We start from the raw sequence: 24,985 nt of genomic DNA, 5'->3' as shown, positions 1-24,985 counted from the left end.
TCTCATATCTTGACAAAAAAGAAAAAAGAAATTATTCATTTATTTATTTGTTTATTTGACTATCTATTTACTTACTTATTTATTCGTTTGTTTGTTTATCTATATGTCTATCTATATATATATCTATCTATCTATATATATCTATCTATCTATTAATGAATGAATGAATGAATTAATTGATTAATTAATCAATTCACTCACTTATTCATTCATCCATCCATCAGTGTATCCATCTTTCCATCCATTCATTTATCCATTCATTCGTTTCAGCAAACTCATAAAGATCAGCCGTAAATTACTGAAGTCACGGAACTTTAGAGTTCGCTTGTTTTCATCTAATAGTGGTATAGGCCTACGTCACCAATCTATTTTGATTATGACATGTTTATAGATCTGTTCCTACATGTCAATTTCAGTCTTCCGAAGGGTATTACATAACATAGATGTGCAGAATATAAGCGACACCGGTACCAAAGAAATGCAACAAACCATAGCTATACAACAATTCAAATCTGCACATGGGAAAGACAGCTAGACTGATGATGTAGAAAGCAATAACCAAGATCACGTAACACGCAGACTACCAGCAGCTGCAAAAAAAAAAAAAAAAAAATCTGACCCTGGATGAATTTACTAAAACGAGCATCAAGTATATTTTGATTGGATATAATACTCTCTATAGAATACACTCAGGAAAAAAAAACATAATTATGAAATTTGTAGCAAACATTTTTCAAGTATATGTGCTTAAAATTATTGGTGGAATATGAGAACGATTACAGAATATTGAGAAAGTGCAATTATGTCACTGGAGAAACGTATAATACCCGTCGTAACAGGAGCTAAAAATAGATAGTAACAGGCTTACATAAACACTACATTGCACATTGTGATGGATCGGTTGTAGTTTTTAACTCAATCCAATTATCCAAAGTGGCTGTAGCAACAGCAGAAGCAGCTACTGACCCGTGACAACTTTCACTGGATATAGTGTCATCTATACACAAATTTAAAGGAATATCTACAGGATATTGATGTACGAGATAGGGACGTAGATGCTTGTGCGTATCCAAACATTATTGTATATATGTGTGTGAAATATGAACGTCAGTCTCTAAAAGCATTTGTTTCGGTGTTATATATTTTAATGCAATAACTAAAGAGTACCCGGTAGGCTATTTTTTGTTATTTTGTTCGCAAGGGATATGAAAGAAAATTACGTAATATAATGCCAAAGCGAGAGTGATTTTATGACATATTATACCAGCTACATGCATTTGTAATCAAAGGAGAACACAGAAATTAAGAACATTATTTCGCAGTTTTACTTAGGTAAGAAAGCGCCACTAAATCATTGTAAATGCCATTCAGCATGGAGACTTATAGTATTTCCTTTGTCACAAATTACCCAGAAGAAGAAGAAAAGAAGAAGAAAAAGAGAGAGAGAAAAAAAGGACACAACTACCGATGCTTTCCGTATATTCTGTTCGCGAAATAAATCATTATCTTTATCACCAATCTTTAAGCGTGCTCTTGAACTCTTGTTCGAACGGATAATTATGACTATCTTTCTATGTATGTCTCCATCTTTCTTTGTATCCTTCTTTCCATAATATATGTGTGTGTTTGTGTGTGTGTTTGTGTGTGTGTGTGTGCGTGTGTGTGTTAGAATGTTCATCATAAGAGAAAGACATCATGCAAGAGAAAGACTGAAGAAAAAAAAGAGCGAGCAAGAACAATATAGGCAGATATGGTAAGGAAGAGCAAGAACACGTATATAGTTCTACTGACAAATATAGTTATAAAACTAAGCAAACCAAGCCAAGCATTCCCATAAACAGTTGTGTGTGAGAGTTTGTGTTTGTGCATGGATATTGTGTGTTGTCTAACTCTTTTACATTTTCCCCGTTTGCTGTTGAGAAGGGAGGAGTAACTATAGTTCATGCGTATATGCAATTCTTGCAATGTGTATATGGAGTGTATAATGTAATGTGCTAGGTAAGGTCTATACATGAACATGCGTGTATCTAAGACAATAATGAGAGAAAGAATTCAAGTATACCAATATAGATTTTTTTTTCCTTTTAAACATAAACCGGGTCTTCATTGTTTTCGTGGAACTCCGCGACTGAACTCAAGGAGCTGCAGGACACGCCTATATGAAGACGAAGGTCTTTAGGATACTTGAGGAGCTTCCAGAACAGCGGATATTCCACTCAATTTTACAGTTAATGCACAGTATAATAGTTACACCTGTCCATATCACAATACCAATCAATTAATCGATATATATATATATATATATATATATATATATATATATATATATATATAGAGAGAGAGAGAGAGAGAGAGAGAGAGAGAGATAAACATGCGTCTTTTCAAAATAGTTTCACCTCCATGAAACAAACGTGACGAAATATCACAAATATTACAAATAACATCTGAAAACTATGATATTGAATATTGACTAAGATATTTGTGTTGGAGGGAAGTGTTACAGTATAGAGTCTATTCTATCAGCTGTAAAATCAAAACAACTGTTAAAAAGTTGTAAAGAAACATAATAACGCACGCCGGTTTCCTAATACGGTTTCCTAACACATAATTATCATTGCTTATCTAATTTTACTACACAGAGGCTACTCTTATAAAAAGTAAAGTGTATACAAGAATCAGTAGATATAAGAAACTGTGCGCTTATATAACAAATGGAGACATCCCCCCCCCTCAAAAAAAAACAACAAAAACATCGATACTGTTATGACATCAGAGACTGTAGGAAGGATACCAAGAGTCTTACGTCGATCTGCCTCTGACTCACGTGACAAGAGATTGTGTAACCATGGGGCCAAACGTGGGGCAGAATTACAAGAAAAAGATGGTAGTAAGGATCACTGTACACCAAAGCTTGACTGTCTCTGCAGTACCAATCGGTCACTTAGTATTCACCTCCCCTCCCCCCCCCCCAAAAAAAAGAAGAAAAGACCTATATCAAACCAAGTCATACTCCACAAAACTTTTCTTTTAGAGATGCTTCAGCAATACCTATCAATAGTACATGAAATTAGTTCACCTATGCATTAAACTCCGGTGAAAGTTTCATGGCGTTCTAGACAATATCGTCTGTTTCTCGTAAGCAAAAGATAGCAGTCATATAGTTTATTTCAGAGGGAAACACTAAAAGTGTTCAAACTCTTTATAGTCATTGTTTACCATTGGGAGCAGTGATTAAAAAGAAATGTTCAAGTTATCACATTTGAGGCATATGTGTGTAGGTCAGCTGTATCATAAAACATCCTGCCATACACAAACTTTGCAATAAAGCCTGAAATATAAGGAGACAATATTCTCAATAAACCAGACTGTAGACGGTTTATTCTAGAAGCAATTTTGATAAAACCATTATCATTTTGTGTATTTCACAATACTTAACTCTGATTATACTGATCAATATATTTACACCGGCTGTTCATCTCCCTAAGTCACATTTTAGAACTAATTTGAAGCACTAAAGCAAGATTTTGTTTCATCTGCAATTTAGGAGTACTTAGATAATGCATTTAAAGGCGAAAGTAGGCCTATGCCCTGAAAACACATGGGTTCCATTAGTCGGTCAATTGGCAACCTCATCATGTGTAATATCAACTGTTCTCTGCGGTTGTCGGTATACTTGAGAGTGAAGTCACATTGTTACACGATAGAGCATTCGCAATGTGACAGCAGAACGGCACAATTTACGACCCGGTAGTACGACCGTGTATAGGAAGCTGTTGTATTTTTGAGTTCCGAATCGTTAATCCGTATGTGTCCTTTTTTCTCTCTCTCTCTCTCCCATAGAGACGCTAAGCAATGCTAAGCAAGATATGGTTGAGAGAAAGCTATGATTATGTAGTCATATGGCCACATTCTTCGTAACTAATGATTAACGCCAGCATCTGAAAGCAGAAGAAAATATGTACGAGCACTGTTGTAACACATCTGCCAACTATATACAGCCATCACATGCACAAACACGTTGTTATTACATAGATTTTAAGTTCCTTAAGAATTCACCATGATATCATACCAATTGAAAACGAAAAGAATAGTCAGGAGACAAAGTGTGTTGAACAAACACTATCATATATCATATATCATATATAAATCTCACGTCATTTAACAGAAAAGAAAATTCTGGTTTAGCTTAGATACCTACTAGTCATGATTGCAAAATTTGAGTTTGTTGGGTCAGATGATGTCTGACACTTATAACGAGGTTGGAAAAATTTAACGACACGGTAAGAATTTTGGTATTCCCCGCACAAGACTGTGACGGAAGAGAAATCCAAGTAACTCTAGATAAGCCGTTGTACATTCGGTAGTATGAGGGCAGCAGTCCAAAGACCATGTAACGCTCTGTGATGAATATTCATTGGCACGGCGCCGCTTTCCTCAATGAAACCAACCAGCACAAAAACAAAATCTAAAAGTTACTGCATGTCAGATACATACGCCAGTGAGCTTCCACTTTGTTTCAGAAAGCCGCCTTTTGATTGGACCACATACTTCCCATTTCCCGGGATTAAGGAGTGCCGTCGTGAATATTCATGAGCTATTCACTGCTCCTTGCTCTCATCTTCGGATGGAAATTGGAATATAAAAGGGGCTGTAGAACGCCGTAGCAAGAGTCGTCTTGAATATCTTTGCTTGGACCAAGCTAGGACCATCACTCTTTCCGTTTCTGATCCCAGTATCTGGATTCCAGTGGTGAGTTCCCGTTCTCGGTGCTTGAAAGACCAGAACCAGACCACTCCCGGAGATACAGAAGCGACCGACACACACAGTAAGTCATTATTTCTCAATCTTTCTTTCATTTTTTTAAGTGTTAAATAGTCAGTTGATTTTTTTTTTTTTTGCATCCCTTCGGTATTTACTATTAATCATCAGTTTGCTGCTGGCGTTTGTTTATGGGAACAAAATCATTTAAAGGTTGTTTGAATCAGCTAACAAAAACTAATGTAAAAATTTGGCATTGTTTGTAATTCTTTAGTCGTCTCGGACTTGTTTCTTCGTTGTTTTTCATTTTGATTGCTTTCAGGAAAGTCTTGAGAATGTTTTTAAGATAGAGATAGTTTTCTGTTGATCTAAATACGCTTGAGGAATTCCTTGTATCAGTTCAATTCGATTCAACTCATTTCGTTCATTTCATTTCATTTCAATTCAGTTCAGTTCAGTTATCAATTTGGAGGGTAACCGCAATGATACGCTCAGCTTTATCCAAAATGTCCTTGCTTACGATTGTCATTAGTACATGTACCCGCATCTGTGTTAGATTATAGGGCAAACAAGGAAACTGCTACACGCAAAATTTTTGCTTTGAAATTGAATAACTACCCCCACCCCCCTCCAAGAAAAAAAAGAGGACAAAACAGATAAGACCCAGACGACAGGCTTGATTAGAATTATGACCTCAAGTGTCATGTAGGTATTTACCAGATCGTGACATTTTGATTTGGAGTTCTCTTGATAGCAAGAGTGAGGACTAACAGAATAATGAGACGATCTGAGGAAGAAGCGATGTAAAGTTGAGAAGGTGAAAAGCTTTCACTGAGTCAGGTCTTTCTTTCATATTTATTTTTTTTTTCTGAGTACATAGGCCTATATTTCTCTCTTATATACAAGAACGCGATATTTACAAAAATTGTGTAACTTTCATTTTTTCATCACTTTAGTTTGCTTGCTTTTGATCTATTTTCAATATGAAAAAAGTCATTTTTTTTTGGTCAGGAAGGTACAAAATATCGTGGCTGCCTCTTGGCGTCATATCTGTAGAGTCAATCAATATAAAGATGTAAATAAGTCTTAAGGGTAGGAGTAGCAGAAATAATATTCGTAAGTGATATCCAGGGTGTTTTTAGTCGTATTTTTCGCCAATTTCTTGTCCATTAAATGTAAATAATCAATATACTTCAAGTATAATAATCAATCTTGAACAACACATTTTCTTGCCCAATGTTGATACATGTCGGCTGCTCTCATGATTTGATGGAACACCCTATACCTGTTCCGTTTTGTATAGTTTTATATATCTATGCATGTAATCATTAAATATATTTTGTATAGTATATCCTGTATATAACATGTGATATAAGGCATAAGGTTGAATTTATACTATTTTAGAATAAGATGGTGGACCCATCTGGTTTCTTGTTTAACACTCTCTGATTCTTCGGAGTCATTTCTAAAGTCAAAAACGTTGTGTCCTGTTTAAGTGTCGATTGGTATCGCGTATAGCGTGAAAACAAAAGATATTTCCCGAGAGATCGAAACATCTCCAGTCAATCACATCGAAACCAGCTCTGTGGTTATCAGTTCATCCCGTGATAATGTCAATTATTGCCATATCCTTGTTTCTTGTGCCTTTTTAGCGCAACTCAAAACCGAACAGCTGATCGAGCGGGACATTCCCCGAACAAACTCCAGCAAGATTAAAATGAAAGTAATTGTGCCATTGATTTGTCATCGTCAGACCAAAGAGCTATAAGGGGGTATCTCACCGAACGGTGAATGTTTGCGAACGTATATAGCAAATTCTAGGTTTCTTCAGAATTCGTGAACAGTGGCAATCAAAAGTTCGTAAACAGTTGCAATTAAATTCGCAAACGTATTTTTCCGTGTCTCAGAGAAATTTTGAACATGTTTAAAATGTTGAGATATCATCCGCTTCATGAACAAGGAACAGATTGAACAATAAATTGCAAAAATGGTAAAAATCTTATAGAATGTTCAATACAGAAACTTTGAAATTCAATTTCAAACTCAAATTCAAATTTTATTTTCACTTTTCTTCAACAGAATATACCAAAAAATACATGATAAATCTGACATGCGAGTAGTTGAGAATATACATAGCCAGCGAGGGATAACAACATCTTTCATCCTAATTCCAACCAACTCTCAAAAGAAAAGTTAGAAGTAAATGGGAAGAGGCCGTGTAAGCAATGCACACACACTATGTAGTCCCAATCGTAATTTCGTATCGCAGATATTTCAGTTTGTATTTTTTTAAATATATACTAGTACATATGCATAGTACAAATTAGAAAAGGTTGGGAATGGAAATGGAGGGTCCAACTAAAAATCTACCTACCATGTAACTCAATGGTGTAACTCGGTTTCCAAGTTGCACTGGTCATGATGGTTCGTGACTTTTTTTTTTTCCAGCGGGCATCCGGTTTATACCATTTGTGGCTTGGGTTGCTAGGTGCTCTCCCATAGATCAATTCTTAGAGAAAGTAATTAGGCATACTAACCTAAGTCTATGAGAGTCACGAGTTGTCGAGTTACTATTTTGTACATTTCTCTCTTCCTGTCTGTTTGTTTGTATGTGTCTGTCCGACTGTCTGTCTCCCTCCGAGTAGGTATATGTCAGTATGTGCTGGTCTATGTTTCTTGGGTATCCAATAGTGTATATGTCTGTTCCCTTTTTTTTTCCACGCGATCTTCATAAATGGTCAGAAAATAGGAACATGTTTTGCTTGGAGAGGTGTCACTTTTTCTAGGATGAGTTCAACGAGAGGCGAAAGATATAAAAAGTTGTTTGACTGCCCTCTCTTTTCCGATCGCAAGAATTCTCCAGACTAAAAAAAGAAAAAAAAAAGAAAAAAAGGTCATGATGATTTTAAAAAATGTAAAAGTGACGGCACCCTCTCCATAATGACGGTTCCACTTCCCTTGCACGAGTGAAAAGCTTGACAAGCTAACTGACATAACTGACATAAACTTAATTCGCACACGACCTGTTCACGTTGACAGAAGGCTGCCCCCCATAGACGTAGAAAATAGATAGGGGAGGGAACAGTCATATTCTTCTCTTTCTTTGCTTTTTTTTCTCTCTCTCTATCGTTTGAGGCATAAATACCAGCACCCTGTTACATGAGCCATTCCCCGGAAACGTCTCTTCAAAGACTAAGAGAAGACCTCTTGTTGTTGTTGTTGCTTAATGCACATAGAAAATAATTATTTAAAGGTTACAATAAAGTTAAAATACCATAATGGTGAAATTATACGGGTATAGTTTGAGAGACATACTGGTTCCTCCGGGCCAGGGATCGCTTACACAAGATGCTGGTGCCAACAAATTTGAGCATTCCTCGGATATCTTCAATGACGGTAATGGGTAATGGGCGTATTCCCGAGTCTATTTCATGTGGTGTCTCATCAATATCTTCTAGACATGAGGATGGCGTACAAACTCTGATGTGATATTGTTCAGAAATTTCCCCACAATTCACGATAAATGCCTAGCACCATAATAATAGATGTGCGTCTACGATGTTCCTTCCCCATGTTTCTATGTAGCGGATGATTTTAGAATAATCTGTGTTAAAGGACAAGTCCACCTTCATAGACATGTGGGTTGAGTGAATGCAGCAATATTAGTAGAACACATCAGTGAGAGTTTGAGCAAAATCGGACAATCCGTTCAAAAGTTATGAATTTTTGAAGTTTCTGCTCAGTCACGGCTGGATGAAAAGACTACTATAGCTTGTGATGTCACATGAGTACAACGATATAAAGAAAGAATAAAGAAAATTCAACATATTTCAATTTTTCTCCCGTAACAAAAGAACACTCAACTTCTCTCTTTCAGAAGGCAGGGGGAATAATATTACCCTTAACATACGTCAGTAACAAGTCGAAGAAATGTGCACTTTATTCAAAAAGTAAAGTTTTGTGAAATTCTCTTTTTATTTTCCTTATATAGTGGTACGCATGTGACATCATACACTGTAGTAGTCTTCTCATCCAGCAGTGACTGCGCAGATACTTAAAATATTCGTAACTTTTGAACGGATTGTCGAATTTTCCTCAAACTTTCAGTGATGTGTTCTACTAATATTGCTGCATTCTCTCAATCCTTATGTATATGAAGGTGGATTTGTCCTTTAACAACTCTTTCCGTGCTAAAGAGTCTGAAAATTGTGCACAAATTCCTCACAAATACCTATGGGCAGTGGATTAAAGGGACATTCCAGACGATTTTCATAATTTCACGTCATGTAGTACATAGATCGACAGCTCCATGTAGAGATTCGTGGAATTTATTGGGGTCCTTGAGCAGAGAAACCAATGAACTGAAAATCCTAAACAAATTACACTGAACAGTGTTGATGACATCAGAGCCTCAATTATTTCAGAAGTGTAGCAGTGTAATTCCACTACAACACCGCTTGCTCAACAAGTTCACGTGTGAAGAATCTATGCATGCCTTTTTTTTTTTTGTTCTGCTTCCATGAGCCATAACTCATGCATTCTTATGGTGAGGCTACATGTCATCATCCTCGTTCATTGCAATTTGTTATCAATTTTGAAAACATTCTCATTCCTCATCCCAATCACTATGAATTCTGAAACTCTGAACTCAGTTTATCTAATTTATAGTTGTTCATATGTAAAAGTCTGAAAATCATCTCAAGATCCCCTTTAACATGGGACGCAGAGAGTTTATGTTGCGAGAAGCACACACGCGCGCTCGCATGCGTGCTCGTTGGCGTGTTCTTTTTTATTTTCTCTCTGAACATAGAGTTAGTGATAGTTCCATAGTTACGAAAAAACACTGGATATAAGAAGAGAGATTAGATGGGGGAGTGGCCTCTCTCGACCACCTCCGCATCATAGCACAGCTGTAGTGAAATTACCTTTTTCAATTGATGAAACCAAATAGAAAGAACCATGATCTTGTCAATATACAACCCCCCTTTTTAAGCTTAATCTCAGCTCTCAGTAAGTCTTTCATTATTCACTATGAGGTTCAACAATTACACGATGCACAATAATCATCCCGAGAATATTGTTCTAAAAGACGACATCATCATTTCATCTGTTTGTTAAATGACCTTCCTTTTCAGAATATAAAGCGGTGTGATAACTTCATCGTTGTTGTTGTTTTTGTTATTATCAATTCAATTCAATTCAAATCTTATTTCATTTTTTGACGAGAGCATAATATAGACACTTCACTTTCTCTGGTTACAGACAATAAGGTTTCATCATGAGCAAAACAAAGCAAACTGAGAAGAGTATACAATAATTGTGGAACCTTGTAGTAATTATACATTGTCATGAAAACTGAAGTGATGAAAATGAAATAACGACACGTCAATTACGAAATACGGAGGGGCCCACTAAAAAGACAAAGCTTGTAGAATATCAGCCCCTCAAGTAAAGAGAACGTCAATAGAAAAATAAGATAATGGACAAGGAGAAATAAAACAAAATCATCGTTGGACTTCACGTTGGGCCGATTTCGATACCTTTTTAATGCCATGGGTGTTTTTTTCTTTTGTTAAGGAAATTATTATTTCTTGTCCATATGTGTAGTTTCTTGAGAAGCAATCAATATGATGTTAACTTTAAATGCATTCGTTTATCATTTAGATTTCTTTATGTTATGCATGCACATACATCAACAAATGCCTATTTGATATAGTGCTTTATAAGTTTTTGATAATGTAAATGAAATCTTAAGTGATCTTTGAACGCTGAAAACAAAATGTTGAGATAAACAAATGTCTGTCTATGATGCTTTGTTCTTTGCAGTTCGTGGAGAAATCAGCATCAGCTCCGAAAACCAGGAAACAAAACGGCGCACTAAAAACAAGATGGGAAGTAACAAAACCAGCTGGGGCTATTTCCCCATCGCTGTCGTGGGCATCGGTGAGTAGAAACACTTGGAATAAGTTCCTCGAAAATGATGATAATAATTATAACATTAACAAGCAGCAACAGCGACAACGATGATGATGAGCGTGATGAAGATTATGATTATGGTTAAAAATGGAAATGTGGAACAATCATCATCTTCATGGTATTGATAATGATGGTGACGATGATGATAGTGCTGTTGTTGGTAGCGCTTAACGATGATAGAGCAGTTACCGTTCCACGACGTTCACACGATCTAGGAATACATTTTAGTGGTGAAATATTTCGAAAACCAGCACTCCTTAAAATTGTTTGAACAAAGGTTCTTGAAATCTGAAGTCGTTTAAATTTTAGAATACGACTGTCATACAAATCGTTTTACTTCAAATTGTATATTGATGATGACTTAGCTTTTTACATTTCTAAAACGGTAAAGTGCTTATAATTGCTGACAAATTAGAACAGAGAACAAAGATATCTTAACTGCTGATTAATCACCTCATCACAACGCATTAACATACCTAACGAGCAATCGAATATTTTTGGTTGTGTTTCTGAATTTTTTCTTTCTCTGACTTTTTGATCATTGCATGAGTCTCTATTCCCATACGCCTCATCTCATTGAAAACCGCATGCATCTTTTGGGTAGTCAAATTGAGGTACTATGTATTCATATTTTCTGTATGTTTTTGTAATGTCAGTAGTTGTTTTTTTTTTAGGAGACTGCCAACTAGGGGCACAGTCACATGCACTTATTTAATGACTATTGTTATTATTGTTGCCGTTTCTTTGACTGCTCGCTACAATTATCACTATTTCCTATCTCTTCACCCCCTCTTAGTGCCACACTATCATACCTGTCATAATAGGTTACCCTACATGAGACCTTTTAAAGCAACGATATCAATAAAACGTTAACGATGCTATGGCTTATTTCAAGAGGAAGGATTTTTAATGGTAATCAAATGATAATGTTCCTAAATCTACCAGCAAATGCTTTAACATGAGGAAAATATCGTGTTGCAATATCATGACATTACTGCCATTAAATATATGTTACTGTGAAAGTTTATTAACTGTACTTCCTCCGTTTCCCTCCAAGCTCTCCTCTGCTCTTTTCTTTCATCTCTGTTCTTCTTTCATACATCATCTCTCCCCCTTTCTGCCACTTCCTGTTCTCTCCTCTGAAATCAATATACTCTCTTCATGCATCTGTCATTAACATCAAAGTTTTGTCCTTCCCTCCTCCCAAGTCACAATGGCCATACACATAAATCACAAAATCGAGTGTGTCCTAACTCGTTTATGAGTGTGGGGATGTGGACGTGTGTGTGCTTTTCAATATTGAATTGTACGTTCCCCTTTTACATCATATCATAACATTTGAACTTATTTCAACTCTTCTGAACAAAGAAGTGTGCAAGCTTGCAATTTAAGGCAGAATGCATATATTTATGATGACTTATCACCGTTTTGCTTCCAACCATAGGCACACGCCATGCTGGTGGAGCAAACACTACAGACGACTTCTGGAAAGTCCTCTCGGAGGGTAAGGAATGCATCCAGGAAATCCCCGCCGACAGGTGGGTCATCGACAACTTCTACGATGAGGACCAGACCAGGCAGGGCAAGATGGTGACGCGTCGGTGCGGTCTCATCGAGGACATGGACGGCTTCGACAACCTCTTCTTCAAGATTTCCCCACGTGAGGCCGCCTCTCTCGACCCCCAACAGAGGCATCTCCTCGAGGTCAACTACGAAGCCTTCGAAGATGCCGGCATCAACCCAGACCTACTGGGAGAGTCCTGTGGTGTCTTCGTCGGCATCGGAATGATGGACCACGCCATCCAACTCGTCGATACGTCGACCACCGACGCCTACACACTGACCGGTATTGCCCACAGCGTTTCGGCCAACCGCATCTCCTACGCCTTCAACCTGAGAGGTCCGTCCTTCGCTGTAGACACAGCTTGTGCCAGTGGACTGACTGCTCTTCATTTGGCTTGCACCAGTCTGTGGAACAGAGAATGCAACATCGCTCTCATGTCGGCGTGTAACAACATCATGCTGCCAGACATCACTGTTGGGTTCAGCGCCCTTGGTGTTCTGTCCCCCGACGGCCGCTGCAGTCCATTCTCCAGCACTGCCAACGGATACGTCCGCAGTGAAGGGTGGGGCGCCCTCGTGTTGAAACCTCTTGACCAGGCCCTTGCAGACAATGACCACATCTACACCGTCATCCGCGGAAGCGCCATTGCCGCGAATGGAGCGTGTAACAGCTTAACCATGCCTTCTCCCCCTGCCCAAGAATTCGTCATGAAGGAAGCCTACGAGAAGTTTGGCATCAACATGGATGACGTGCACTTCGTGGAAGCCCACGGTACAGGTACCATGGTTGGGGACCCACTGGAGGCAGAAGCCATATCCCGTGCCTTCGCACGCAGCAGCGACAAACGCCTGAAAATCGGCTCCGTCAAGAGTAACTTTGGCCACACCGAAGTCGCCGCCGGAGTCACCGCTGCGATCAAGGTGGCCTTGATGATGGAGCACAGGGCGATCCCTCCGACCATCAACTTCGTCTCTCCAAACCCTCACATCAACCCAGACGAGATGAATCTGGAGATCGTGACAGACGTCCAACCATTCCCGACTGAAGACAAGCACATCATCGGACTCAACTCCTTCGGGTTCGCCGGCGCTCTGGCTCACTGCATCTTCGAGGAAGCGCCAAAGACGAAAGCCAAGCAGCTGACAGCAGAGCAGACGTGCGGCTGGAAGTTTGGTGACAATGACACCGAGGGCCAGTCAATCGTCATTCCTCTTACGGCCAAGTCACCCGAAGCTCTGGCTGCCGTGGCGAAGCAGTGGCAGGATGTGAGTCTAGACCAGGACGCCCTCAGCGTCGTGTCTTGGCTTTCCACCCGACGCCGACTGCACGAGAACAGGCTGACCGTCATCTCAAGCTCCGGCAAGCAGTTCCGCGCTCAGATGAAAGAGTTCGTTGAAACAGGTAAGTAGACATTTTCCCAAAATCATTACGCTTTCATCAATACATCGCTTGAAACTATCGATACAGTTTGTCATGACATTTTAGTCCTTATCTTTCGGCCTTAGTTCATGTTCATGTATCGAGGAAAACGCACAAATGAAGTAAGCAATTAAACAACAAACGCATGACCCCCCCCCCTTACAAAAACGTATATTTCATTCGAATATAACACTTGTAAAATTCCACATTTCCACAATTGCACTTTTTACGACATTTCTGGGAGACAACGAATTTAGAATGTCTTTCACACTTGGTTATATAACTGACGAGATAAGTGGTGCTTCTTGTTTTGTTTTTGTTTTCAGGGGGTGCCGAGAACGCGACGACTAGTGCGATCTACTCATCGGAACCCAAGATCTGCGTGATCTTCCCCGGTCAGGGCCAGCAGTATAGCAACATGGGGAGACAGCTCTACAAGACCGAGCCCGTCTTCCGGCGCACCATCGACGAGTGTGACGCCATCTTCAAGAGGATCAGCGGCTGGTCCGTCCTGGAGGAGAAATGTAAGTCACCGGTCACGTTTTCCTTTGTGACTTTAGCAAAAATGTATTTGCTATACTAACCTCGATCCCACCATGAACAGGGCGGTGTTACAGATGAAGAAAGAACTTCTGCTTTCCTTTGAAGTCACGCTCGGCACCGCCGAGAAGTTATGCGCTTATAACTACAGTTGGTATCCAGTTGCTTTGATGAAGGAGCACATCAGTAATCAGGTCAAGAACTCTCACAGCAGAAAATACCTCCTCACTCTCTCTTTCGATGTGCTGGCAACAATGAATGTGTGTACCTTCAACTGGAACTGCGAATCCAACCGTAGTGTAAAAATCACACTTTTAAAGATAGCCCTCCCTTTTGCATTCCTTCCCAAATAGCACAGAACATGATATATTCTACCAGAATGACAAGACTATTGTAAATCTATAACATTTATGTGATATTAGAAGGTGGTTAGCCGTTAAGATTCAAATAATGCACCAAACGCTCACCGTAACGTATTCTGTGTACTAGGTACAGCTGCATACATTAATCCTCCTGTGGTTGTAATAATTGTACTTATACACGACTTGTACTTCGAACAAAAGATATGCATATTAAAGCTGTCAGCTAGAAATGAAGAATTCACTAGCTTCTCTTACTTTGTTGTCGATAGCAAATAACAACACACCACTTACATGAACTACACGTGCAACTAAGTGCATCACACAGGTCTGTAAAACTAGACTAGTAGTTTAGATTTGTAATTTTTTCGTAGTACGAAAAAAATATTCAAATCTTAACGGTCATTTTAGTAAACAAATAAAGACCCTCTTGAGTTCAAAAATTTACAGGAGGTTTCCAAATAATGTTTTCTTCAATACCTAAGTGTTCTCACCAATTTTCCAAAAATTTGCATGTAAAAGGGATTGGCTGTCTTTGATAGGAAAATGTAAAAAGCTAACGTCCGCAAACTTGGAAAAACATATCTATTTAAGGGGACCTGAATTTCTATTTCATTTCGATTTGCACATTATCAGGACAGAAACACATGTTTATAATTTTTAATTCTTTGCTAAACTGATCTAAACAAATGAGAGTATTTCATTCAAAATTGTACGTTGAAATATAGCTTTCAATTCAACTACAGGAGGAATGTTTTCTTCGTCTCCAAATTTTATCTTGGCGCTAGAGCAGTGCCGAGCATGACTTGAATGTTAGACATCCTGTTATGCTTTAGAGCTCAAATATGTGTTTGCATGAATTACAAAGAGTTGCCGCTCCTTCGATACAACACCTCCCTGTAGCTAATATTCCTTATGTAAGATTTTAAGGACAGATGAATGCATGTGATATTTATCATTTGGTGTGCTGATGAAAAGAAAGGCGAGCTCTCGTATGAATGCATAAACACATTCCAGTGTGTTATATGTTGATAGATATTATCTCCCTACTTGGTACTTTATGAAATGGGATACATGAAGGCTTGTTTTGAATACATCGTATCGTGTTCACGATTAAAGGACAAGTTCATATTCATATACATGTGGATTGATAATAACGCAGGAATATCAGTAGAAAATATTAGTGAAATTTTGAGGAAAATCCAATCCGTTCAAAAGTTATGAATTCTTAAAGTTTCTGTGCAGCCACCGCTGGGTGAGAAGACTATTAAAGTTGATGATGTCACATGTGTAGAAAGAATATAAAGAAAAATATAAAGAGAGTTCCACAAAATTTCATTTTTGTTAAAAGTACACATTCCCTCAACTTGTAACTGACATTAAAAATGTGTTTATAAGTTCAGGCTAATATTACTCCCCTGCCTTCTGAAAAAAAAGCAAGTCATGTGCACTTTTGTATGCGAGAAAAGTGAAAATATTTTGAATCTTCTTTTATTCTCTCTGTACTTATCGTTCTACACACATGACATCACAAGCTGTAGTAGTCTTCACATCCAGTGATCGCGGAACTTTAAGTTCAAAAATTCATCACTTTTGAACGGATTGTCCGACTTTACTCAAACTTTCACCAATGTGTTCTAATGATATTGCTGCATTCTCTCATTCCATATGTTAAAGAAGGTGAATTTGTCCTTTAACGTTGATGACTACACTTGATTATCGAATTCACACAAAAAATATATATCTGTATATACTACACATGCAAAATGTCTAATAAATGAACGAGGACTTCGCTCCTTTGATATAGGGTTCTTTGGTATATGTTAGAATAATTCAAGAACTTTACCAAAGCAGCATCCACTATGCAGTTGCTATGGGACAATATCAATATGTGTAGACATCACTGTGGAAGTATATTACAAGAAATTTCGTGTGATATGCATTACATAAACAATTGCTCTAGTATTACAATTCTGGTATTATGTGAAAAAGGGAACTAAATTAGTGATGCCACAACATGATGCGAACTTAAAAACATTGTAAAATATACTCTGTTGGCTCTCAATAACAAACGCATGTACCTAAAACCTGAAAAAGGAAGTTATTTTGACACCCAATTACAATCCACTAGTCTGTGTTTCATAATACATTAAAACGTCCCTTTGCAAATGATAATCCCTTGCCCAAAGAAACCGTGCCCCTTGCAATATCAATCCGTTGCTCTGATTTTGCAAGCGTGCACATGAGATTGTTGTATCAAAGGGGTAATCTATTCTTTTTTTTTTTTTTGCAAATCCTTCACTAGTTAAAGCGCTACTATGTGGATTGTGAATTGAAAGTAACATTGCATTACTATAGATAAGTTAAGTTTGTTTTATCAACTGTTAATGACAAAGAATAAGCAACTTTGAAATTCGAAGTACAATTTTTTTGTCCGAATTTCTGTGCCGAGTTAATCATATCTTTGTACTTTTTGTGTCCCTCATTACAGCTTAACATTTCTACTCTTTTCCAACTTCTACACAAAACACGCTATCCTTGTATGAATCAATTTATGAATTAGTTCTTTTTTTTTCAGAGAAATAATTCGAATTGACAGACAAATTTGTTCACGTGCTTGATTATATTATTCACAATTCTCAGCTCTGTTCGTCGAGCGTCCGAAGTCGGCCGACTACAACCCTGATGCGTTCATTAACGATCTGGAAGTCTCTCAGCCCGCCATCCTCTTCATCCAGCTCGGTCTTTTCAACCTCTGGAGTCACTGGGGCGTTAAGCCTGCTTGCGTCGTCGGCCACAGCCTCGGGGAAGTGTCCGCTGCCTACGCGTGCGGAGGAATGACGCTGGAGGAAGCTGTGGAGACCATCTACATCAGGAGCATCGAGCAGGGCAAACTGAAAGGCACTGGCAGTATGGCTGCCTTGAGGATGACGCTGGAGGAGGCAAGAGAGTTGTGCAGCAAGCACGAGCGCCTCTACGTAGCTGCCATCAACGCACCTGGCGCAATCACCATTGCTGGCAACACGCAGGCCATCGAGCAGATTGCCGCCGATAACCCGACCATAGCCAAGCAGCTGCGTGTCCAGTGCGCCTTCCACACACCCGACATGGACCCTACGGAGAAGACATTCAAGGCGAAAATGGAGAAGGTAGTCAAGACGCCGGCTGGAGTGCGCAACATACCATTCTATTCCACCCTGACTGGAGCCCGGTACGAGGGAGACTTCAAGACGGCGTACTGGTGGGACAACATCCGCAACGCTGTGGAATTCCAGTCAGCCATCGAGAACATTCTCCGTGATCTGGAATGCGACATGTTCCTTGAGTGTGCTGCATCTGCTACTCTCCTCTCATCCTGCAATCAAATCGCCAAGGGGTCGGGCATCAAGATCCAGCTGACCACAGTCCCATCTGGGCAAAGAAATCAAGATGATCGCTTGTGCGCGCTGCGGGCTGTTAGTACCATGCACAACAATGGCGTGCCACTAGACTGGAAGAACATCACCCGTGACTCGGCCATTCACACCAAGCTTCCCTTGTACCCATGGCAGCACAAGCCCTTCATGCTCGAGCCAGAGTATCGCCGAAAGCGACGACTTGGTTTGGATGATCGCACATTCAAGGGACAGAACGGACAGCTGTGCTTGGAAACATTCCCGTTCCTAAATGACAGGCTGGTCAAAGAAAAATTGGCGTTCCCGGAGGCAGGGTTTGTGGAGTACATGCTCGAGGCTTGCGGCTCTGGCAACGACCTTCCCATCTTGAACAACGTCACCTTCGGCAACCCAATTGAATGGCCTGAGGAGAAGACTGTGACTGGAACAAAGAAGTCGACACTGAACCTGGACCTTGTCAGGGATGGCAATAAAATCGAAATCAGCTACAACGGTGAGCTGCAGAGCTGCGCGGACATTGAAGAAGGCGTGGCCGACGATGCCAGCATTGCGGTAGGTGATGCTCTCCAGCGCTGTGCAGAGAAGAAGACTGCAGACGAGTTCTACGGATACCTACAGGACTTGGGCCATGAATATGGACCAAAATTCCGAGTCTTGACAGAAGTGCATCGAGGCAAGGGGGAGAGCATTGGATACCTTGAACCAGCCCAAGACAACAAGCAGATAATTCAGACGACCCATCTGGACGCCTGCTTCCAGCTTCTTACCTACGCGTTGGGAGCACGCTCAAGTCTGTACCAAGCAAGCCGAGTTGGAAGCATCAAGATGAACGTGCCATTACTACCTCCTGGGGAGCAACTCATCGCACATGCTTCCATCAGTGACTGTGACAGTTATGCCCTGAGAGGTGACATCACAATTGCCCTGCCCAACGGAAAAGTCCTCGCAGAAGTCAAAAACTGTGTGTGCACAAACACAAGTGGCACACAGACCAGCGTCGACATCAATAAATGTCTCTACAAGAGAGAGTGGCAAAATGTTGCCGCTCACTTGCCAGCAATCAAGGATGTCGCAAAGGTGTTTGAAAAGGACAATCTCACGAAGCTCTTCCCAGACTACATGGAAGCCATCACAAGGGCTGAAGAGGTCTACCACAACATGGGTGCCATCTGCTTGGCCTACATCAAGAATGGCTTGGACCAGGTGCCAGTCAAGGAGCGGTCTGATTACCTGGATCAACGCTACTACCGCCGACTTGAAAAACTGAAGACAGACACATCAGTTCCCCACATCAAGTACGAAGATATTCCAAGAGTCAGAGAGGAAATGCTCAAGAAAGTACCAGAAATGAAACAGGAGCTCAGCATGGCTACAAGCCTAGGTGAACACCTCCCCACCACACTTCGAAACCCACAATCAGCGATGACGCTCCTCTTCAAACCAGAATGCATGGCGTCTTACTTCCTGGACTCTCTGACCACAACATTCTACTACAAGGCGACAGCAGAGGTTGTGCGACAGGCTGTATTGAAAGCACTGGAGACGAAGTCCACTGTACGGCTCCTGGAAGTTGGTGCTCGCATGGGCGGTCTCACACATCACATCCTCGAATTCCTGGAAGACCTTTGCCTGGAAGGGCGGGTTGAGTATGTCTTCACAGATCTCAGCGTTGCCTTCTTCCCGCATGCCCGTGATCACTTGGCTGAGTATCCATTTGTCAAGTACCAGCAGCTGGACATCGAGCAGGACATCGAGGGTCAGGGCTTTGTTCCCGGATCTGTTGACATTTTGATTTGCCTGGACACTCTCCACTCAACAGGTGACATGGATGAGGCCATCTACTACATGCGTGATCTCATCTGCGACAATGGATGGATGATTCTCATCGAGGCCACGACAATCAAGTTCATCGCAGAGCTCATATTTGGTGCACTGCGTCTGTGTTGGGTGTTCGAGGACTTCAGAACAGAATGCTGCTGGATGGGCCAGAAGGAATGGAAGACGGCACTTGAAACGCATGGTTTCGATGATGTCGTTGGCTTGTCATCACCCAAAGAACTCTTCCATAGTGTGCTGATTGGACGCAAGGCCGGAGGTGATGATGCCTGCAAGAATCCCAAGGCCGCTCCTGTCACCACTTCCAAGCAGTGGCTTGTGGTATCTCATCCAGACAACGCCCAGTTCGTCAATGTTGTCAAGTCGTCTCTGTCTGGTACAGTAACTTCTGTCAGCTACGAGGAAATCATGAAGGCAGATCTGAGTAAGCTCAAGGAGGATGGGGCAGTCATGGAGGCAATATTTGTCTGGAATGTCGATCATGACAATGGCTTCAAGGTTCTTCTGCACTTTTTGCACCAGATTGGTGTGAACGTGGAGAACGTTTGCAAACTATGGATGGTCACCTTTGCAGCTACAACCGGGGAGAGACCCATCAACTCAGCCGGCGCTGGAATGGTTCATGCAGCAGCAAATGCATGTCAAATTCCATTCGTGACAATCGACATCCCAGAAGACGTGACAAATGGAGACAAGGTCTGGGCATCGTCGCTGACAAGCACCATCCTCGGCAACAAGAAGAGCGACATGGAACTGGTGGTCAAAGATGGTCTCTGCCTGGCACCAAGACTCTCCCGCATGCAGCTTCCCGAGATGAAGGTGACCGAGACCCCATACTGGCAAGTAACGAGAGAAACAGATCCACTCAAGGCGCAATCTACAGTGGACGATCTGGGCATCGCCTACCAGGCTAACATGACTCCGGCTCCTGGAACGGTGCTTGTGAAGGTGTCTGCTGTCGGTATCAACAAGAAGGACATTGACCTTGCCCAGGGCACTGCCTCAAGTGATACAGACCATGTAGCATTTGGCACGGAATTCTGTGGTGTCGTGGAGAAGGTGGGACAGGGCGTTTCCAATGTTAAACCAAAGGACGAAGTTTTTGGTTTCGGAGATCACTGTCTTGCATCGTACGCCATCGCTAGTGCTGATCTTATCGTAAAGAAACCACAGAAAGTGAGTGCAGCCCAAGCAGCAGCAACAAGCTCATCCTTCGCAAGTGCTTACTATGCCTTAGTAGAGCGAGCCAACATCAGAAGTGGTGAGACGGTCCTCATCCAAGTCTCAGATCTGGGAATGCAGGCTGCAGCAGTGCAGATCGCCAAACAAGCTGGTGCAAAGATAATTTGCTCTACGGATAATGCCAAAGAGAGAGCCGCTTTACAGAAGCTTGGAGCAACAGTTGTCCCATCACATTCCTCTCCATCGTTTGCTAGCGATGTCATGAAGGCAGCAGGTGAAGCCGGTGTCGATGTAGTGTTCAATTCTCTGCAAGGAAAGCAGCTGGAGAAGAGCATAGAATTACTCGCTGCAGGCGGCCGATTCTGCGCAGTAACCGGTAATGACGACACAAACTTCAAACTCCAGATGCGTCTACTACAGAACAACAGATCACTCATCCCTTGCAACATTGACAGCCTGACTCAACATCAGAAGCCTCTACTTCAGCGAATCCTCCAGAAGGTATCCGGCTTGATGCAAGACGGCAAAGTCAAACCTCTAGATGTCCAGGTACGTCCAATCACCGACTACCCAACTGTGTTTGCTGACGCAGATATCACGTCAAACGGCAAAGTTGTGATTGAGATCCCTGCATCTTTCAAGCCTAACAAGGTAATCTCCACAACTCAGCTTTTCAAAGAAAACGCAACCTACATTGTCACTGCAGCTGGCTCAGGGATCTCACAAATCGTCGCTCGTTGGATAGCTAACAATGGTGCCCGACACATAGCTATGTGCTACCTCAGCGAAGATGGAAAGTCCAGGGCGAGCAGAACGATTTCATACCTGACGAACAAGGGCGTGACTGTCTACGAGTACTGCAACGATCTGCACGTGCGAGGACCCGAAGGAGGTGTTGCTAAAGTCCTAACAGGCCTGAAGGGAAAGAAAGCTCCCAGTGTCCGCGGCATCTTCTGTCTCGGTGGCTACCGCTTGCCCGGCAAAGAAACGATGTCAGATGTGACATACGACAGCCTTCAAAAGATGCTGTCCTCCAAGGTCCGTCCAGCGAAGTTGTTCCACATCATGACACAGAAGATGGAGATTGAGTTGGACTACTTCGTCACCCTCTCCAGTGACGACGTTGCGTGGGGAAACCCATCCTCCCTCGCGAGCGTGACCGGAGACTCGTATCTGGAGTGCTTCGCAGTGAAGAGGCGCTCCGAGGGAAAGCCGGCTCTCAACTTGCAAGTGGGCGCTCTGCGCGGCATCGACGCATACGAGTTTGGTGAGCAGACGACATTGCCGGTCAGCGACGGAGAACTCAGCCTGCACGTGGAAGAATTCTTGACGGTGCTTGGCAAACTCCTACAGTCACCGGACACCCCACCTTGCGTCTGTCTCACAAACCAGGTAATCACCTTCGTTAAATCACACATGTTTCATCTTCTGAATTTCATAGTGAATCGATCATCGTTAAAGGACCTATGTAGTGCAAAATCATGTTTAGTTAACACTACAATTTGAACATCTCGTCCTTTTAGCACAAAACAGAATCAAAACGTTTAAAATGGAATACAATATATAAAGCGTAGAAAGGATGCGTCACTAATTAGATATCAAACTTGATGAATCTGGGTGTCTTCTAATCAGTTTCGAGAAACGCATTTCCTTTCCCACTGCTACTGAATAATAGCATTTTGTGCGAGATGTAAGTGTGCGCCTCAATTCTTCTTTAATTTTCCTCCCTTTCACATAGACACGGGCAAAAATTGTAATGAAGCATATCATAGTAAGTGCAGATCCAAGATTGACAGTTCATAATTGATGCCTTAATTGTTGCTCGCCATCAGAGTACGTACAGACCGCTACAATGAATTACTTCTTTAAGTCTTTCTGGAGTGAAGGCATTCAGGGCATCAAAACATTGAATTGTCAGCTGCCAAGAAGCCGACTCCATATTTTTTCAGTGTTAGTTCACCTATTTTGCTAAGTCAAGAAATATTAATATTCTAAGCATCGACGATTGAACATTATCCTTTATGCAATCAATTTTGTAGAAACTTAGAAAATTTCTTACATCTCAAATTGTTTTCTAATTATGCTCTTTCGCTCACTGTCTAATTACAGGACTGGGAGGCGCTCCTGAAGTTCAGCCACGATCACTCCCTGAAATTCCGCCACCTAGCGGCAGGCGAACAAGTGGCCATGTCAGAATGCAAACTTAGTCTGGAGGATTTGCAGCAACAGGTAATGTCGTGTGAAGGTTTTTGTCGTTCAGGGAAAGTCAGTAATGGGCGTAGTTAATGGAGGGAATAGAGCAAAGGAATGAGTACCGGTACACAAACCTCGTGCAAGTTGGAACTAAACTGGGCACATTCAATCACAGCTCTTTTTGTATGATGATTGCGTATTATGTAATAGGCCTACTAAAGGAGGAAACTGAGTGGAAAACGTCCATTTCTGAAAATGCATACGATATTCCAGAGGGAAAAAAACCCAGTGATAAATGAATAAATACAAAATTAAAGATTATAAATTCTCGAAAGAAACTGAAAACATTTACTGCAGACTTTCCCATACAGAGCAATTTTTGCTCCGTGATACGTTGTATCAAAACAACATGATACTTATTGATTATAAATTCAAGGATTTTTCAGTACACAACAGCAAAAATTAGAAACGTGGAAATTAAGAAAACCGTGATGCAAATGAAGCTGCTTTCTTGTAATTCCATGCCAAACTAAGAAGCTGTCGCAAAAATACCAAGATACACTTAGAATTAACGTTCGTATACTAATGATGCACAGGATAGAGTGTGTTAGTGAAGGTGCGGCGCGCTCGAGAGTATTGACAATGGTGCGACATGTTTGCAACCGTTGTCAATAGGTCGTTAATCAATGACACGAACCGTACATTTTGAACACGCTCACCATAATGCACAATATCATTTAGCATTAAACAAGGGAAGTAATTTGTGTAGTCCTTCCATCGCATCAACGAAGTGGTCTTTGTTTGCTACCAGTGACTTAATGCTATCAATTTTCGTTCGTCATCATCATTGTCGTGTAGGTGAAGAACAAGCTCGGAGACCTGCTCTGCGTCAATCCCGACACCATCGACCTTCGTCAGCCAATGATCAACTACGGCGTCGACTCCCTGATGGCTGTGGAAATGGTCACGTGGGCCAGCCGCGAGCTGAACGTGGTCATCTCCCAGTTGGACATCTTGGGCGGCATCACCACTGGACTGCTGCTGGAGAAGGCCATCGACAACAGCGTGGTCATCTAAGCCGGCCACCACCAACGCGACGACGAGGGAAGTAACAGGACTTGAAAGGTGTCTTCCCAGTGCTCCTAATACACCATTTCAACGTTCAAAAATCTTTGGTATTGGTATGAGGAGGTAATTTACAATCACGGCAGTCTTTTTACTATAACTTTTTTTTCCTTTCATGCATGAATTTATGAACAATAACTCCGAAGTACAGTTAATATTTTAAGCAGATTACTTTTGCGGTTCATAACGATGTTGCTGTATTATATGGATTTATATTTTTTTATTTTTTACGTTGAATAAATCTATGGTATGTGCATGGAATGTCACTTTATGTTTGAACTACACAGAATGATTTAAAAGCCTTGAGATTCGCGCGCGATGACTAGAATCCACAGCATTTGGATCAATGTTTCCATGATGCTCGGTTTATGTTTAAGCCAAAGATTTTCTTTACGTTGAATAAATCTACGGTATAGGCGCATGGAATATTCCTTTATGTTTGAACTCCACTGAATGATTTCAAAGCCTCAACTTAGAGGTGCTGACGTACTTACTGTCGGCATTATACAGAAACGCAGATTTTCTCTACGACGTGTTAAGGTAATAATGATCGCAAAAGGCTTCGTCGTAGTGTACTACACCTCCTTTCCCTAACAATTTATTTCATACCAGCTTTGTACATCTTGTGTTATTATGGC

At 41.1% G+C, this 24,985-nt stretch overlaps 1 protein-coding gene across 1 annotated transcript; it reads left to right on the top strand.

Moving 5' to 3' along the window:
• The first annotated feature begins 4,716 nt into the window (after nucleotides 1–4,716).
• On the top strand, nucleotides 4,717–24,558 carry LOC139713636 (probable polyketide synthase 1). The gene is made up of 7 exons (XM_071625343.1): nucleotides 4,717–4,825; nucleotides 10,585–10,701; nucleotides 12,179–13,699; nucleotides 14,044–14,241; nucleotides 17,260–22,421; nucleotides 23,139–23,258; nucleotides 24,081–24,558. Exons 2-7 carry the CDS (start codon nucleotides 10,647–10,649, stop codon nucleotides 24,297–24,299), a joined length of 7,275 nt encoding a protein of 2,424 aa, XP_071481444.1. The 5' UTR covers nucleotides 4,717–4,825; nucleotides 10,585–10,646; the 3' UTR covers nucleotides 24,300–24,558.
• The last annotated feature ends 427 nt before the right edge of the window (nucleotides 24,559–24,985 follow it).

The sequence above is a fragment of the Diadema antillarum genome, unplaced genomic scaffold (assembly GCF_040938485.1).
Source record: "Diadema antillarum isolate AM-2024a unplaced genomic scaffold, OU_Dant_1.0 seq00002019_RagTag, whole genome shotgun sequence".
NCBI lineage: Eukaryota > Metazoa > Echinodermata > Echinoidea > Diadematoida > Diadematidae > Diadema > Diadema antillarum.
This window is presented reverse-complemented; position numbering and strand designations above follow the sequence as displayed.

Excerpts from the sequence above, each read along its gene's own strand:
- LOC139713636 (XM_071625343.1), top strand. The coding sequence starts at position 10,647 with ATGGGAAGTAACAAAACCAGCTGGGGCTATTTCCCCATCGCTGTCGTG. Across the intron at positions 22,422-23,138 it reads GCGTCTGTCTCACAAACCAG|GACTGGGAGGCGCTCCTGAA; the intron begins GTAATCACCTTC and ends GTCTAATTACAG. Across the intron at positions 23,259-24,080 it reads TGGAGGATTTGCAGCAACAG|GTGAAGAACAAGCTCGGAGA; the intron begins GTAATGTCGTGT and ends ATTGTCGTGTAG.